Here is a 17,317-nt window from a genome sequence, read left to right on the forward strand (position 1 = left end):
TCTTTGGAGTTACACTGGCACCACTCCCCACCTTTTCTTCTGCTACATTGATGACTGCTTTAGGGCCACCTCGTGATCCCACAAGGATGTTGAACAGTTCATAAATCTGACCAACACATTCCATCCCAACCTTAAATTCACCTGGACCATCTATGATAACTCTGTCCCCTTCCTGGACCTCTCCATCTCCATCAACGGTTATCAACTCAACACAGACATTTTTTGCAAATCCATCAATTCCCACAACTACCTGCATTTCAACTCTTCCCACCCTGCATCCTGCAAAAATGGTATCCCTTAGTCCCAATTCCTCCGCTTCTACCACATCTGCTCCCAGGAGGGCCAGTTCCACCACAGAACACATCAAATAGCCTCCTTCTTTAAAGACCACTATTTCCCCTCCCACGTAATTGAAGATGCCCTCCAACACATCTCATCCATGTCCCGCCCTTCCACCCTCGAACCCTACCCCTCCAATTGCAACAAGGACAGAACCCCCCTGGTCCTCACCTTCCATCCCACCAATCTCTGTATACATCATATCATCCGCCGATATTTCCGCCACCTACAAACAGACCCCACCACCAGAGATATATTTCCCTCCCCACCCCTATCCGCTTTCCGTAAAGACCGTTCCCTCCATCACTACCTGGTCAGGTCCACGCCCCCTAACAACCCACCCTCCCTTTCCGGCACCTTCCCCTGTCACCGGAGGAATTGCAAAACCTGTGCTCACACCTCCCCCCTCACCACCGTCCAAGGCCCCAAAGGAGCCTTCCACATCCATCAAAGCTTCACCAGCACTTCCACACATGTCATTTATTGTATCTGGTACCCCCGATGCTGTCTCCTCTACACCGAGGAGACTGGGCGCCTTCTAGCAGAGTCCTCCAGAGAACATGTGTTGGATTTGAGGGGCTCTTGAATTTGAACGTGCGCAGAGCTAGCCCAAGTGAAGTGGCGGGGTGGCAGAGGAGTGCTGCACATGCGCATTGCCGGACCAAGTCTGAATGGAGCACAGTGCCGGCTCAGGTGCAGAGGTTGCTGCGTCTGTGCCATACCGGTCCAGGTGAACGGGGAAATCCTAATACTAGCATTGCTGCGCGTGCGCAATGCCGGCTTAGGTGGGACGGTGTCTGTGGGGTGGGTGGGGGATGCATTCCGCGCGTGCGCGGTACTCGAAGGGGTTCAGCTTCTTCACCTTCTGGCTGTGAGTTTGGAGTTAGGGTCGGTGTCGGTTATGAGGTGGGTGATGGTTGGCTGCGGAGGAACGTTGATTGTCCAGCTGTTATAACATCCCTCCTTTCTCTTTAATGCTGCGGTTTGATGATGATGAGGTCGTTGCCAGATTCAGGGGAATGGGTTTGAGGGTCGCGGGCCTGAGGCCTCCCCTTGAACAGTTACCCCCCGTGCTTTGCAGTTAATGGCGGTACAGCTTCGTCAATGAATGGGTCTCTCTTCTGCTGTGTTGTAGGGATTTCGCCACATGAAATGCATTATAGTCAGTAAATAAAGGCTGTCTGTCGTGTTTTGCTTCTGACTAATACAACTCGACTTTAATTTTACTACTTTTGCACACTGGGTGGTTCTGGTATTACAAATGAGTGCCTGCATCTAAACGCATGGAGCCGTACTTTCTTTAAAACGTTTTTTGGAAGCAAATGTCAGCCTTAGAAGTTCAGTTATAAGAGCTCCGACAGCGTGAAAAGTAAATCATTGCCTGATGTACTCAGCAATTGTGAGAACAAACCCACGGTTTCCAAACAGCATTTATTGCTGCTTTGATTTGACTTGGTGCCCCTGAATGAATGTTAATCAATAATTTTAGATAGCTGTAAGAGTTGCTACTGTTTATATTGTTTTAGCTATCCGAACTGCAAAATCAGTGATTTCAAGTCGGCAAAACAGTGACTCCTGCTGGAATAAGTAGATGTTGGGTGATAACAGGATTGGGTTTGATTGTTGTTTTTCTTTGTACTGTAATTTGTTGAATGTGGGAGACACTGGCTTGGCCATTATTTATTTCCTATTCCTAATTGCACTAAAAACAGTGGTGAACTGCTGCAGTCTTTGTTATATAAGGGCACACACATTGTTGATCAGGGCAAAGTTCCAGGATTTTAACCTAGCAACAGTAAAGAAGTGGTAATAGACTTGCAAGTGGTGATGTTCCTGTGCTTCTGTTGGTTCCTGTCATCCTTGGAGGTGGAGTTTGTGGGTTTGCAAGGTACTGAAGAAACCTTGAGTTACTGCCGTGTAACTTGTTTATGACAATAGGTGCAGGAGTAGGGTCATTCTGTCCTTTGAGCCTGCACCGCCATTCAATATGATCATGGCTGATCATCCTTAATCAGTATCCTGTTCCTGCCTTATCTCCATAACCCTTGATTCCACTATCCTTGAGAGCTCTATCCATCTCTTTCTTAAATGAATCCAGAGACTGTGCCTCCATTGCCCTCTGGGGCAGAGCATTCCACACAGCCACCACTCTCTGGGTGAAGAAGTTTCTCCTCATCTCTATCCTAAATGGTCTACCCTGTATTTTTAAGCTGTGTCCTCTGGTTCGGCACTCACCTATCAGCGGAAACATGTTTCCTGCCTCCAGAGTGTCCAATCCTTTAATAATCTTATCTGTCTCAATCCGATCCCCTCTCAGTCTTCTAATCTCAAGGGTATACAAGCCCAGTCCCTCCAGTCTTTCAGCGTAAGGTAGTCCTGCCATTCCAGGAATTGACCTAGTGAACCTACACTGTACTCCCTCAATAGCCAGAATGTCTTTCCTCAAATTTGGAGACCAGAACTGCACACAGTACTCCAGGTGTGGTCTCACCAGGGCCCTGTACAGCTGCAGAAGAACCTCTTTGCTTCTATATTCAATCCCTCTTGTTATGAAGGCCAACATGCTATGAGCTGCCTTCACTACCTCCTGTACCTGCATGCTTACCTTCATTGACTGGTGTACAAGAACACCCAGATCTCTTTGTACTGCCCCTTTACCTAATTTGATTCCATTTAGGTAGTAATCTGCCTTCCTGTTCTTGACACCAAAGTGGATAACCGTACATTTATCCACATTAAACTGCCATGCATCTGACCACTCGTCTAACCTGTCCAGGTCACCCTGTAATCTCCTAACATCCTCCTCACATTTCACCCTGCCACCCAGGTACATGTTGCTGCCACTATTTGTCAAGAGATTAAAAAAAACTGCAGATGCTGGAATCCAAATTTGACAGATGGGGGGCCAGAAGAGCACAATATCGTCAACGTGGTTTGGTGAGTGGGAAATCGTGTCTCTCAACTTGATTGAATTGCTATTAACTCCTGCCGAGCTGATAGCAAGGTTCAGTGTTGTGTGATTTTTTTTAAAAAAAAACTTTGTCTATTCCAGTTCAACACTGGCACCTCCAAGTCATGGCTACCAATTTTGGTGTCATGCACAAACTTACCATGCTTTTTTGCCTTCTCATCCAAATCATTTACATTTACAAACAACAGTGGACCCAGCACCAATTCCTGCGGAACAGGCCTCCAATCCAAAAAAAACAACACTCCACCCTCTTCCTAGCATCAAGCCAATTTTGGATCTAATTAGCCAAGCTCTCCCTGAATCCCTCGTGATCTAACTTTACAATCAGTCTACCAATGCAAAACCTTGTCAAAGGCCTTGCTAAAGTCCATGTTGACATCTACCACTTTGCCCTCATCTATTTTCTTGGTCACATCCTCAAAAAAATTCAATAAAGTTTGAGACACATGATTTCCCACTCACCAAGCCATGTTGGTGATCCCTAATCAGCCCTCACCTCTCCAAATGCATGTGTATTCTGTTTAGAACCAGAAAATTATCATCTTCTACTCCTGCATGTTCGTTCTGGTGTATTCCTGCCCCTCCTTCCTTCCCCCAACTTCACCAAGGATCTAGCCATGACCCTCTTCTATTCCTTGGAGGAGAAAGTGAGGACTGCAGATGCTGGAGATCAGAGGTGAAAATGTGTTGCTGGAAAAGCGCAGCAGCTCAGGCAGCATCCAAGGAACAGGAGACGTTTCGGGCATAAGCCCTTCTTCAGGAATGAGGAAAGTGTGTCCAGCAGGCTAAGATAAAAGGTAGGGAGGAGGAACTTGGGAGAGGAGCATTGGAAATGCGATAGGTGGAAGGAGGTCAAGGTGAGGGTGATAGGCCGGAGTGGGGTGGGGGCGGAGAGGTCAGGAAGAAGATTGCAGGTTAGAAAGGCGGTGCTGAGTTCAAGGGATTTGACTGAGACAAGGTGGGGGGAGGGGAAATGAGAAAACTGGAGAAATCTGCGTTCATCCCTTGTCCCTAGGCGGAAGATGAGGCGCTCTTCCTCCAACCGTCATGTTGCTATGGTCTGGTGATGGAGGAGTCCAAGGACCTGCACGTCCTTGGTGGAGTGGGAGGGGGAGTTGAAGTGTTGAGCTACGGGGTGGTTGGGTTGGTTGCTCCGGGTGTCCCAGAGGTGTTCTCTGAAACGTTCTGCAAGTAGGCGGCCTGTCTCCCCAATATAGAGGAGGCCACATCGGGTGCAGCGGATGCAATAGATGATGTGTGTGAAGGTGCAGGTGAATTTGTGGCGGATATGGAAGTATCCCTTGGGGCCTTGGAGGGAAGTAAGGGGGGAGGTGTGGGCACAAGTTTTGCATTTCTTGCGGTTGCAGGGGAAGGTGCCGGGAGTGGAGGTTGGGTTGGTGGGGGGTGTGGACCTGACGAGGGAGTCACTGAGGGAGTGATCTTTTTGGAACGCTGATAGGGGAGGGAAGGGAAATATATCCCTGGTGGTGGGGTCCATTTGGAGGTGGCGGAAATGGGCATTTCCCCCCAGACGTGGTCAACGATGCCCTCCACCGCATCTCTTCCACTTCCCGCTCCTCCGCCCTTGAGCCCCGCCCCCTCCAACCGCCACCAGGACAGAACCCCACTGGTCCTCACCTACCACCCCACCAACCTCCATGTACAGCGTATCATCCGCCGTCATTTCCTGCCACGCTTTTCCAGCAACACATTTTCACCTCTTCTATTCCTTATCCACATGCTGCATCATCTCAGAAGTGTCAATTTCCACAGACCCACACAGTGACAGCACCTAGCTTACCTTCATCACTCTACAATTGTCAGGCTGCTTGTCTGACATCTTGTACTAAATGTGCAAAAATTTCCTCTCATTACTTATTACAAGGACCAAAGCTGTTATCTTCAGTTCCCACTACAAACTTGCTTGCTATTGACCCCATCTCTGTCCCTGGCAACTGAAGCTGAACCAGACACACTATCATATTTGTCCCCATTATGAGTTTCTAATCACATTGATGTTTTAGTCTTTTTTGGGATGTGATTGTTTGTTGCTCCTCCTTACCCTCCCTTGAGAAGCTGCTGGCACTGCCATTCACCATCAGTGCTGAGCTGCATGACCCCCTGGTTCCTCCTGCACTTAACTACTGCACTCAGCTACTGCACTTCACCTTGTCTGCTTCAGTTTCCATTAAGTTGGTGCATAGGCATTCTGGTCTACTCAGCTCAGCACCAGACGTTCTTAATAAGATCAAAAGGTGCTTTGTCCTTACTGTCATCTCTTTGCATTTGGCAGTATTGATCCTATGGGTTCAGGCTGTCCTGCCTCGTGGAGTCGCCTTTCCATAGTTAACATTGTGACCTTGGAGAAGGGGAATTTGCAACCCCATTGTCAATCAAAGTTTAGGAACTGCTGTTTTTACAAATCCCAAGATCTCATCTTTGGTGACAGTAAGCTGGAAAGGGCTAAAATGCTTTTTTTTTAAAAAAAAAGTTTATTGTGCATAACTTTTGTGTCAAATATGTTATGTTCTTCTGTTTATATTTTAGCATGGTGTTAAAAAAGAATTTTATCTTGGATGCTGCACATGGGTGGGTTGGGATCTTGCACATAATTTACAATAGTCTTTTTTTTGAGTATTACACTAAAAGTAACTTTGATGTCCACAGATTTACAAGGCGAGTATTTGGTGGTGGGATACTTCCCTCGTATTTAGTGATGGCTATCCTAATTGTCTTTATTGTGGGAGCTGTTCTGACGACATTATTGCCCAAAGTTGTGGAAAGTGGAGCTGTTCTTGTCCATAGGGAGCAAGATGACCAGAGAACCGACATTCAGAATTCCTTCACCATAATCATGCAGTCTTACAATAGAACAGACCTGCTTCTTAAACTGCTGAATCATTACCAGGCCATTTCAAATTTACACAAGATCATTGTTGTTTGGAATAGTGTTGGAATAAAAGCGCCAACAGATTTATGGGATTCATTGGGACCACATCCCATCCCTGTTCTATTTAAGGAACAGACTGTAAATAGAATGCGAAACCGACTAGAGCCATTTCCAGAATTGGAAACCAAAGGTAAGATTTCTTGGAATTGTTGCAATTTCGTTGGTCTTAATTGACTGAATTGGCTTTTAACCTATTTTCTCCCTTTCCAAGTACAATTGGGAACTAAAATTATTTGTGTGAATCTGTAACTTAGGTTTCAATAAAATTTTGCTTGGGCTCCTTTTCCTTTATTTTTAAAGATATCTTGTTGCCCAGTCATAAATTGTGATCTAGTTTTCAGTGAGTAAACCTAAATTTGAGTTATGGTGAATATTGTGAAGTTTCTGTTTGAAATGAGTCAAGGCCATCAACTTTACATTTCCAATAATTTCATTAGAAGTAACAAAAATTAACTTTAGCAGATTCTTCATTATGGCAAAAGTGGCTGGAAATAATCTGGTTAGAATGAGCAGAGCAGAAACTATTCACTCCAGAATTGGTGATTTGGCCTTCAAATTTGCTGCGCTTTCAGTAAGACTTTGGATAATCTGGTCTAGTCTCAACTTCTCTTTCCTGTTTTCCTCCCATGATCCAAAACTCCCTTGTATGTCAGTAATCTTTCTAACTCTGCCTTGAGTGCATAATCAATGTATGGCCTAGCATCCACTATTTTATGGGAAGAAAAAGCCCATATACTAATGAACTTATGAGAGAAAAATAATCAACTGCTCTCCATCTCTTAAATGATTAAACTGAACTGTTGTGATAGGAAGCCATTAAAAGGACAGTATAAGTAGGTTGAAGGTGGATTTCTAGGGAGAATGGAGGAGTGACAGAACAGTGAGAAGATCAGGCTAACCCTAACAGACAAGCTTGTTAGGAAAATGGTTGTTTAAACTGAGAAATCAAGAGGAGAATGCTAGTGTTTTATCTTTGTGAAATATGTCTAGATTAGTGTAAAGTTTCTGTATATGGTATGATTATTTGTATACTTATGGAACATTTTAATGCATTTTCTCTTTTCTTTTCCAGCTGTCTTGATGCTTGATGACGATATTTTAATTAGTGCCTATGACCTTGATTTTGCTTACTCAGTGTGGCAGGTATGTTTCTAAATATTTTCTGACTGGGTACTTGCCATTCTGTTTCAATGGAACGATGCACAAAGGAATAAAGTAACTAGAGTCATAGAGATGTACAGTATGGAAACAGATCCTTCAGTCCATCCCCTCTATGCCGACCAGATATCCCAACACAATCTAGTCCCATCTGCCAGCACATGGCCCATATCCCTCCAAACCCTTCCTATTCATGTACCCATCCAAATGCCTCTTAAATGTTGCAATTTTACCAGCTTCCACCATTTCCTCTAGCAGCTCATTCCATACACGTACCATCCTCTTTGTGAAAACGTTGCCCCTTAGGTCTCTTTTATTTCTTTCCCCTTTCACCCTAAACCTATGCCCTCTAGTTCTGGACTCCTCAACCCCAGGGAAAAGACTTTGTCTATTTACCCTATCCATGCCCCTCATAATTTTGTAAACCTCTATAAGGTCACCCCTCAACCTCCAACGCTCCAGGGAAAACAGCCCCAGCCTGTTCAGCCTCTCCCTATTGCTCAAATCCTCCAACCCAGCAATACCCTTTCAAATTTCACAGCATATTTCCGATACGAAGGAGACAAGAATTGCACGCAATATTCCAACAATGGCCTAACCAATGTCCTGTACAGCCACAACATGACCTCCCAACTCCTGTACTTCTGAAAAGCCCCGTGTTAATTACCTGTACAATCCCTGGGTAAATAGAAATTTATTTGTAAAGTCCATGAACAGCCTTCCTGTTTTTAAGTATCATTGTGATTACATGTTTCTGTTTAGCTGGATATTTGCTTACTTACATTGAAGATGGCTCTTTATACCTCCTTTCACCTTGACTTAGTGTTGTAAAAATAAATCTTGCTTGAAACAAGACAGTGGTGTTACGGAGATATCATTGGACTAACAATATAGAAGCCGACACAAAGACCATGGGGGCACAGGTTCAAATCACATTACAACAGTTGGTTTAATTTAAAGTCAATTCTTTAATAAAGATGGAATTGAAAGTCAGTTTCAGTAATGGTGCCATGAAATATCATTGATTGTCATAAAATGTTCCCATGGGTTCTTTTAGTGAAGGAATGCTTTTTATTCGTGGGTGTTGCTAGCTTGTGCAGCGTTAATTGCCCATCCCTAATGGTTCTGGAGAAGGTGATATTGAGCTGTCATCTTGAATACCTACAGTCATGGGGCACTGGGACACCTACAGTGTTGTTGGGAAGGGAGTTCCAGGATTTTCATCCAGCAACAATAAAGAACGTTTTATATACTTTAAAGTCAGGTTGTGTGAGACTTGTTGGGAAACTGGAGGATAATGGTGTTTTGAAGTGCCTGCCTCCCATGTATTTGAAGGTGATGGAGGTCACAAGTTTGGAAGGGCTTATTGAAGGAGTCTTGGGAGTTAGAGCAGTGAACCTTGTGAATGTCCACAGTATTGCCACTGTGTATAGTGGTGGAGGAAGTTAATGTTAAAAGTGGCCAATTTTGTCTGAATGGAGGCAAGTTTCTTCGTTGGTGGAACTGCAACCATCCAAGCAATTGGAGAGTATTTCGAGCCAGAGCCATAGAGTCATCCAGCAGGGAAACAGGTCTTTTGGTCCAACAAGTCCATGTCAACCACAATCCCAAACGAAATTAATCCCACCTGCCTACACTTGGCCCATATGCCTCCAAATCTTTCCTTTTCATGATCTTATCCAAATATATTTTAAATGTTGTAACTGTATTCTCATGCACCACCTGCCCTGAAAGTTTATTCCACACATGAACCGCGCTCTGTGTTTAAAAAAAAGTTGCATGTCAAGTCCTTTTTTAAAATCTTTCTCCTCTTACCTTAAATATATGGCCTTGAAGTCACCCAACCTAGGGATAAGACAGTGGTCATTCACCTTACCTATACCTCTCATGATTTAAAAAACCTCCGTAAGGTCACCCCTCAACCTCTTACTCTCCGGTGAAAAAGGTCCCAGTCAATCTAGCATCTCCTTATAATTCAACCCCTAAATTCCTGGCAGTATCCTTGTAAATCTATTTTAAACCCTCTCCAGCTTAATATCTTTCCTACAACAGGACAAGTAGCATAGTACACCAGAAGAGGCCTTACCAACCACTTCCAAACCATTCTAACATTTACAAACTTGAGGAAACTAAAATCTACTGACTACCTTTTCTCTGTAAAATTTGATTGATAGTCATGTCTAGGAACATTTTATGAAACCACTGTATGTTTTCAGTGGATGGTGCTTGCTGGACAAGGTTTGTTAGATGTGGAAGCAGTGGAAACTATGTAAGGGTCAAGTCACTTAGTTTCTTATGCCAGAGTTTCACTTGGTTGTGGGAGTGACGTGAGTAGTGTCACTGGTTACATTTGCTGCTGTTTCCTGGCTTTGTCCAAACACAAGTAGTTACCACCTCCAAAGCAAACAGTATTTATCAGAGAAAGAAAAACAAAAAACAGAAATTGCTGGAGAAATTCCAACATGCTCCTGACCTGTGCCTTGCAGATGTTGGATAGGTTTAAGGAAACAAGTGGTAAGTTAATGCCACAGAATTTTTAGCCCTTGACCTGCTGTTGTAGCCATAGTGTGTATACATCTGGTCTAATTTAGTTTCTGGTCAGTGGTAAACCCAAGAATGTGTGCATTCTGGATTTCAGCAATGGTAATGCCATTGAGCATCAAGTGATGATTCTTCTGTTGGAGATGGTGATTGACTGGGTGAATGTGACTTATCACTTTTCAGCCCAAGGCTGACCAGATCTTCCAATGTGTGGCCACAGACTGCTTAAGTATCTGAAGATTCACAATGGTGCTGAACATTATGCAATCATCAGCAAAAATCTCGCCTTCTGACCATATGGAAGGAAAGTCATTAATGAAACAGCTGTAGAGAGTTGGGGCAAAGACTATACCCTGAGTGACTCCTGCAGAGATGTTCTTAGATTGATATGATTGACCTCCAACGACCCAACCATCTTCCCTTGTGCTCGAGATGCCTGCAACTAGATATTTTAGGGCTGTTTAATGCCATTCTTGGTCAAATGCTGCCTTATTGTCAAAGACAAAAAAACCTGCAGCAGATGGCTGGAAATACACAGCAAGCTAGACAGCATCAGGAAGTGGAGAACTGTGTTTCCAGAAGAAGGGTTACACCCAAAATGTTGACTTCCCCACCTTCTGATTCTGCCTGACTTGCTGTGTTCTTCCAACCTCCTCCTTGTCTGCCTTGATGTCAAAGACCGTCACTGTCACCACACCACTGAAGTTCAGTTCTTCTCTTCATGTTGAACCAAGGCTATAATGAAGTCAGGAGTGGAGTGACCCTGCCAAAGCCCAGAGTGAGCAGATTGTTACTCAGCAAATGCCACTTGATAGCACTGTTAATAACTTCTTCGATCATCTCACTGAGTCCAGTTCAATCCATATCTAGCACAAAGTGTAGTTTTGGAGGTCCAGGATCTCCATCCCGATTATGTTGTTTCATCATTCCTCAAAGTGGTGACCTATGCCAAATCAAACTATCTTAAGCTGCACCATCCACCTTTCCTTCCAAAAGGTCATGAGGTAAATGGAACACTGCAAGATCCTCCCTAAGCCACTCTCCATCCTGACTTAAACCGAATCATTATTTCTTCACTATCACTGGATCAATATGTCCAGGAACTCCCTTCTTAACAGCATGAGGTATACCTGCACCAGATGGACAGGAGCAAATCAAGAAGGTAGCTAAGCACCACCTTTCAGTTCTGAGCAAAGGTCACTGGAGCTAAAACTTTAATTCTGATTTATCTGCGCTGATGCTACCAGACTTAAGACCATAAGACATAGGAGTGGAAGTAAGGCCATTCGGCCCATCGAGTCCACTCCGCCATTCAATCATGGCTGATGGGCACTTCAACTCCACTTACCTGCATTCTCCCCGTAGCCCTTAATTCCCCGAGACAACAAGAATCTATCAATCTCTGCCTTGAAGACATTTAGCGTCCTGGCCTCCAATGCACTCTGCGGCAATGAATTCCACAGGCCCACCACTCTCTGGCTGAAGAAATGTCTCCGCATTTCTGTTCTGAATTTACCCCCTCTAATTCTAAGGCTGTGTCCACGGGTCCTAGTCTCCTCACCTAACGGAAACAATTTCCTAGCATCCACCCTTTCCAAGCCATGTATTATCTTGTACGTCTCTATTAAGTCTCCCCTTAATCTTCTAAACTCCAATGAATACAATCCCAGGATCCTCAGCCGTTCCTCATATGTTAGACCTACAATTCCAGGGATCATCCGTGTGAATCTCCGCTGGACACGTTCCAGTGCCAGTATGTCCTTCCTGAGGTGTGGGGACCAAAACTGGACACAGTACTCCAAATGGGGCCTAACCAGAGCTTTATACAGTCTCCGGAGCACAATGGTGCTTTTATATTCCAACCCCTTTGAGATAAGTGACAACATCGCATTCGCTTTCTTAATCACAGACTCAACCTGCATGTTGACCTTTAGAGAATCCTCGACTAGCACTCCCAGATCCCTTTGTACTTTGGCTTTATGAATTTTCTCACCGTTTTCTCAGCACTTGCTGAGCTTTTCCACCAATTTCTATTTTTGAAGCTACTGAAATGTGGTTCATGTGTATATTCCCAGACTATCTCCATTGTCTTTTCCAAGATGAACACTCAGGTTATCTTTCATCTCCAATATGTGAAATTATCATGCAAGAGTGTTTTAAAAAAATACAAGTTTGTGCCTCTTGATTAAAATGTTGATTCAAAGGCAACTATTTTATATACTCCATGTTGGTTGCCAGGGCTTAGTTAATATTAATTGTTGTTTTTAAAATAATTCATGTCCTCACTTTAAAACCATTTTTACTTCATGGAAGTGTTGGGTGTTAAAGACAAATAATGAAATTTGAATATTGATCACATCACACAGAAAGAAACAGTTTTTCTCAATTTTGTTTACAGTGAGTACTCCATTTCAGGGTAATTATGAAAGATCTCTACAAAAACTAGGACAAAGCACACATGGTCCACATTCATTTCTTGCTGTCCTAACCTAAATTCAAACCTGCATTGGTATCAACAGTCGCATATATTAGGCTGTGCCACCCTCCCAATATTTAACCATGCACTGCCCAGTTCTATTAAGGCTATTATTGCATAAATTTGACTTGTGATAATCTGATGCTTGTCTCCTGTGGACTATCTGGACTTAGATTGTTCACCTTATTCTAACTTAACTTTGCATCACTGATGTGACTAATTGAGATCTGAAGCTTGATTCTGTTACTTCAATATCCCAGTAGGTAAAGTTTGTGTTTAACTCATTGGTATGCCCCTGGTGATCTCTACCAGTAGTGTCTTCTGTAAGGTCTGTTTCACTTTCCCTTTGTTTTCCCCTAACTAATTCCACTTTCCTTGAAAAAGTACTGTCATCAGGTGGATTTCAGCTTCTTCTAAACTCCCTTGCACCTCTGTAACTAAATCAGTCTTCACCTTAATTTTCTTTGCCTGTTTGAGAACCCAATCCTCTTGTAATTCTACCCTGAATATATGTATGAACCATATCTCTGGCTTTGGCCTGTTTTGTCACTCTTTGTTTGTCTGGCTTTTAAGGTTATTGCTTTAGTTCCTTTTATATCTGTTTTGGCCCTTTCTGACACTTCTGTATTGAGTTCAGCCCAGTTTAAATTGAGTGATTCTCCTGGAGATACTTCAAACTTTATGGGTTTTACTGTCCTTCACAAGAGCATCTGAACTCCTTTGGTTCCTGGTGTGTTTGCCACATTCTGCTGATTTAATTTGTGATAAGTATCTATTCCTAACATAGGCAAGCTTAGGATAGGTCCCATATTAACCACAATCGTAACAAATTCACTCTCTAAATGCTAACCAGTGGTATGTCAGTGCTCTTTGCCAAGAGTTCTTTTATCAGAATGCCGAAATGTAATTCACTTACAAACAGAAAATCTTTATTTTGTTCACGAGCAAGGTCTGTGGACATCCAATATGTAGGGAAGTGCTGATTTCTGTCTAATTAAAAATTTAATTCACATTGCTGGTTGGGTCAGCATTTATTGCCCGTCCCTAGTTGCCTTTGAAGGGGAGTGGTGAGATGTTGCCTTGAACTGCTGTGGTCCATTGGTTGTTCAGTAGACCCACAGTGCCATTAGGGATGTGGTTCAAGTATTTTGACCTGGTGACCTCAGGGTCCCTGTGTTGGTTTGTCATCCAGCACCAATAATGCCATTAAATGTCCAGAGGTAATGATTCTCTCTTTATGGTGATGATCATTCATTGACACTAAGTCACTTGTCAGCCCAAATTACTGTCCCTCTTACTACATTTGGGCTTGGGCTGCTTCAGTACCTAAGGAACAATTGCTGATTAGAGGAACTTTTTCTGTTCTGTAGACCTCTATGACTCCAGTTCTTTTGTTAATCACACATTAGTAATGGACCAAATGCCTAAACTTGTTACAGCCAGTTGAGATGTTGGTGCTAAAGGGGAAGAGGGAGGACATTAATGGCTCCCCTCTTTTTTTGAACTGCTTCTTTGACAGTCATAACCATTATCTTTATATTGTTTCTGTCTTCGCATAAGGCTACTTCACTTCAATTGAACTTAGTGAACCAGATGAAAACTAAAGGAGAGGCCGGTTGCTTGAGTGAAGTTTTATTATCCGTCCCATCCCCAAAATAGAAACACTCTGGGGAGCAGAGCGGAGAAAATGTGGGGGGGGGGAAGAGTATCTCGTGCAGCCAGGAAAGCAAAGGTAGTTTATAGTTTTAGTGTTCTGAGTTGCAAAAATGAAAACTGAGTTCCAACTGCATAGCTGCAGCACGATTTGCTCAGGAGTGGTGAAGCTTGCAGATATCTTTTGATTTTTCAATCAGCTGAACTTTTTTCAAGTTTTTTTTCCACCACACTAAATTGCTGAGATTGAGATTATGGCATGGCGAGAGGACCTTTTGTATTCTTGCTATGTTCAGTCCTTGTTGCTTTCTCTCCCTTTGTTGCTCAAAGCAAAAGACCAAAGCATACTTTAGTTATATTTTATTGGACTATTTCTATTGCTTTTTCCAAATTGAACCCTCTCCATGTAACCTTTCATCTCCGTATTGTGTGGATATCTTGCAAATGTGAGTAAAACAATAGATGTGAATTTCTAGGCAGCTTACTGAGTTTCACTGCTTGATTAAATTAGTAATCTCAAGGCTGCTGATATTATATATTCCATCTGAAGTGCCTCCTTATCAGCTGATCACAGCAGACAGTTTAGCCAGCAATGTCTGTTTTGCAAAACTGTTCTTAATCCTTGGAAATATCAAGTGTTAAAGTCAACTGATGAAAGTTTAATATTGATTGTCTGTTTTCACTGTGAAGGACTTACATTCCTGATGAAGAGCTTATGGCCAAAACGTTGACTCTCATGCTCCTCGGATGCTGCATGACCTGCTGCACTTTACCAGTGCCACCCTTTTTGATCCTATTTTCACTGTGATCATAACACTGGAAGATAAACATTAGAAGATGTATGGATTAGTGGTGCTGGAAGAACACAGCAGTTCAGGCAACATCCAAGGAGCTTCAAAATCGACGTTTTGGGCAAAAGCCCTTCATCAGGAATAAAGGCAGTGAGCCTGAAGCGTGGAGAGATAAGCTAGAGGAGGGTGGGGGTGGGGAGAAAGTAGCATAGAGTACAATGGGTGAGTGGGGGAGGAGATGAAGGTGATAGGTCAAGGAGGAGAGGGTGGAGTGAATAGGTGGAAAAGAAGATAGGCAGGTAGAACAAGTCCGAACAAGTCATGGGGACTGTGCTGAGCCATTCCACTAGAAATTATACTGAGATGTTTTAGTTTAGTGGTTAGGACACGCTTAGATTCCCTCCCACTCCCCACACCTCTTTTCCTTTCTATCCTATTAACATATTTGATGGTTGCATTTCTATTTTTACCAGCTACCCTCCAATATGAACATAAAGCTGTTAGCTAGCTTCTTAACTGTGGATGCGTTCCACCTTAACTCAATCTTGTCAGATTTAAGATAAATGCATATTTAAGTACAGCTAGCACAATAACAAGAAGAAGCATAAGTTTCTCATTTCTTTCTCTTCAAGCCTTTTCTGGTGAACTCGGGTTTATTATACAGATTGGCAATTGTGCTGAGAAACTTCCTGGGCTTAATGGTTCACTGTCATATTCTGTGGTAGATTTACAACAACACTTCTCTTTATAGTGTAAAACACCCCAAGACACTTCACTGGAGTATCAAACAAAACAGAGCCACATTAGGAGATGGTGACCAAAAGCTTTAAATGAGAGGTTGATTTTGAGGAGAAGAGGAATTCAAATTGGGATTTTGATAGTGAAAACCATGGGAGCCAGTGATAAAGGGAATAAAATCTGTGATGCTGCAAAGAACAGAACTTGACCAGCACTGTAATCTGAGGGTTTTGGACTGGAAAAATCCACAGAAAAGGAAAGGGGAGAGACTGTGGAGGAAATCAAATCTAAGCTGTCACTCTGTATATTAGGCCTGTAACGAATGTGTTATGAGGTCTCTATGAGCTTAAGGAAAGAAGAATAACACAGTTAATTCCTACTGTAAACAGAACATGCTGTAGACAAAAGTTACAGTATATTGGTGTAAAGTTTAGTAAGATAATTGTTGAGGAGAAGTCTCATCAAGGTATATTAAGTAGGATTGTTGTATTGGAAAACATGCCTTCATTTGTTAAGGAATAAGTTTAAAGCTGTCACTGGGAAGATTTTCTTTACTCTGTGTTTGTATTTCAGCAATTTCCAGATCAAATTGTTGGGTTTGTCCCCCGGAAACACGTCATAACTTCCTCTGGAATTTACAGCTATGGCAGCTTTGAACTCCAGAATGCACTGGGTGGAAGTGGTGGCCATTACTCCATGGTGTTAATTGGAGCTGCATTTTTCCATGCCAGTTACCTCAACAAGTTTAAAGTTCAACTCCCAGCTGTCCACAGTTTAATCGACAAGACCCAGAATTGTGATGACATTGCAATGAATTTTATAGTTGCAAAGCACACCGGGAAGCCATCAGGAGTGTTTGTGAAGCCGGTGGACATGAGGAATCTAGAAAAAGATTCCAACAGTGGCTTTAATGGCATGTGGCATCGGGCGGAACACTTGCTTCAAAGGTCCTGGTGTTTAAATCAGTTAGCTGCTATCTATGGCAGCATGCCTTTGAAGTATTCTAACATTATGATCTCTCAGTTTGGATTTCCCAACTATGCAAATCACAAAACAAAAAGCTGAAGATACTGGACGGTAGCCAAAGTTATTACAGACTTTTGTAAGTGGATATTGGATAAGGAGATTGACCTAACATGTGGAAACAGTGATACATTTCCTCTGCCTGTACAGCAGGTGCCATCATTTGAGGCAGATACCATTGAGTGTTGCCATTTTCTATTGTTAGATCTTCTGTATTCTTGCCTGTAACAGTCTACTATTTTACAGAAGTTTTGATATTTTTACTGTTTGTTTTGTTTGTTTATCTTTGCTGTTTCTACCTGTATGAAGTGCGGTCATGTCATGATCAGCTGCTGCCACTATTGACTGAGTAGCCAATTTGTGGACTGATGTCTGTCACCTTTTATAAGTAATTGATGTCCCTTTCCCACTATTAAAACGCTCTAAAAGGTTGTGCCTGCATCATTCTGTTTTTAGGAATCTGCTTTTTCACTCCTGTCTTGTGTATTTTTAACTGTGTTAATTTGAAGTACATGTTCAGTCTCAGGATGCTATGATGTGTATACCTTTAGTGAATAAATATCTCAAACTCTACAAACACAATCTTCTCTGTCTACATATCCATTCTATACCTTGGGAGAAGAAGAAAAGTTATTTGTGTTTGAAATTAATTTCTATTCATTTTCCCTTTCCCATTA

At 42.7% G+C, this 17,317-nt stretch overlaps 1 protein-coding gene across 3 annotated transcripts; it reads left to right on the forward strand.

Moving 5' to 3' along the window:
* The first annotated feature begins 825 nt into the window (after positions 1–825).
* extl2 (exostosin-like glycosyltransferase 2) lies at positions 826–17,071 on the forward strand. 3 transcript variants are annotated; one of them, XM_072573767.1, is made up of 4 exons: positions 826–1,124; positions 5,978–6,390; positions 7,333–7,403; positions 16,191–17,071. In XM_072573767.1, exons 1-4 carry the CDS (start codon positions 841–843, stop codon positions 16,680–16,682), a joined length of 1,260 nt encoding a protein of 419 aa, XP_072429868.1. In that variant the 5' UTR covers positions 826–840; the 3' UTR covers positions 16,683–17,071. The 3 variants fall into 3 exon arrangements, with proteins under 3 accessions (XP_072429868.1, XP_072429869.1, XP_072429870.1); XM_072573768.1 differs by having other exon boundaries at positions 990–1,069; XM_072573769.1 differs by lacking the exon at positions 826–1,124 and adding an exon at positions 1,143–1,245.
* Positions 17,072–17,317: the final 246 nt, after the last annotated feature.

Source organism: Chiloscyllium punctatum, chromosome 7, assembly GCF_047496795.1.
Source record: "Chiloscyllium punctatum isolate Juve2018m chromosome 7, sChiPun1.3, whole genome shotgun sequence".
NCBI classification, from domain to species: Eukaryota; Metazoa; Chordata; class Chondrichthyes; order Orectolobiformes; family Hemiscylliidae; genus Chiloscyllium; species Chiloscyllium punctatum.

Bases quoted from the DNA above. Each gene is read 5' to 3' on its own strand.
- extl2 (XM_072573767.1), top strand. From the start codon at position 841: ATGCTGTCTCCTCTACACCGAGGAGACTGGGCGCCTTCTAGCAGAGTC. The intron at 1,125-5,977 runs GTGGGACGGTGT...TGATGTCCACAG, and splicing joins CGTGCGCAATGCCGGCTTAG to ATTTACAAGGCGAGTATTTG. The intron at 6,391-7,332 runs GTAAGATTTCTT...TTTCTTTTCCAG, and splicing joins TCCAGAATTGGAAACCAAAG to CTGTCTTGATGCTTGATGAC.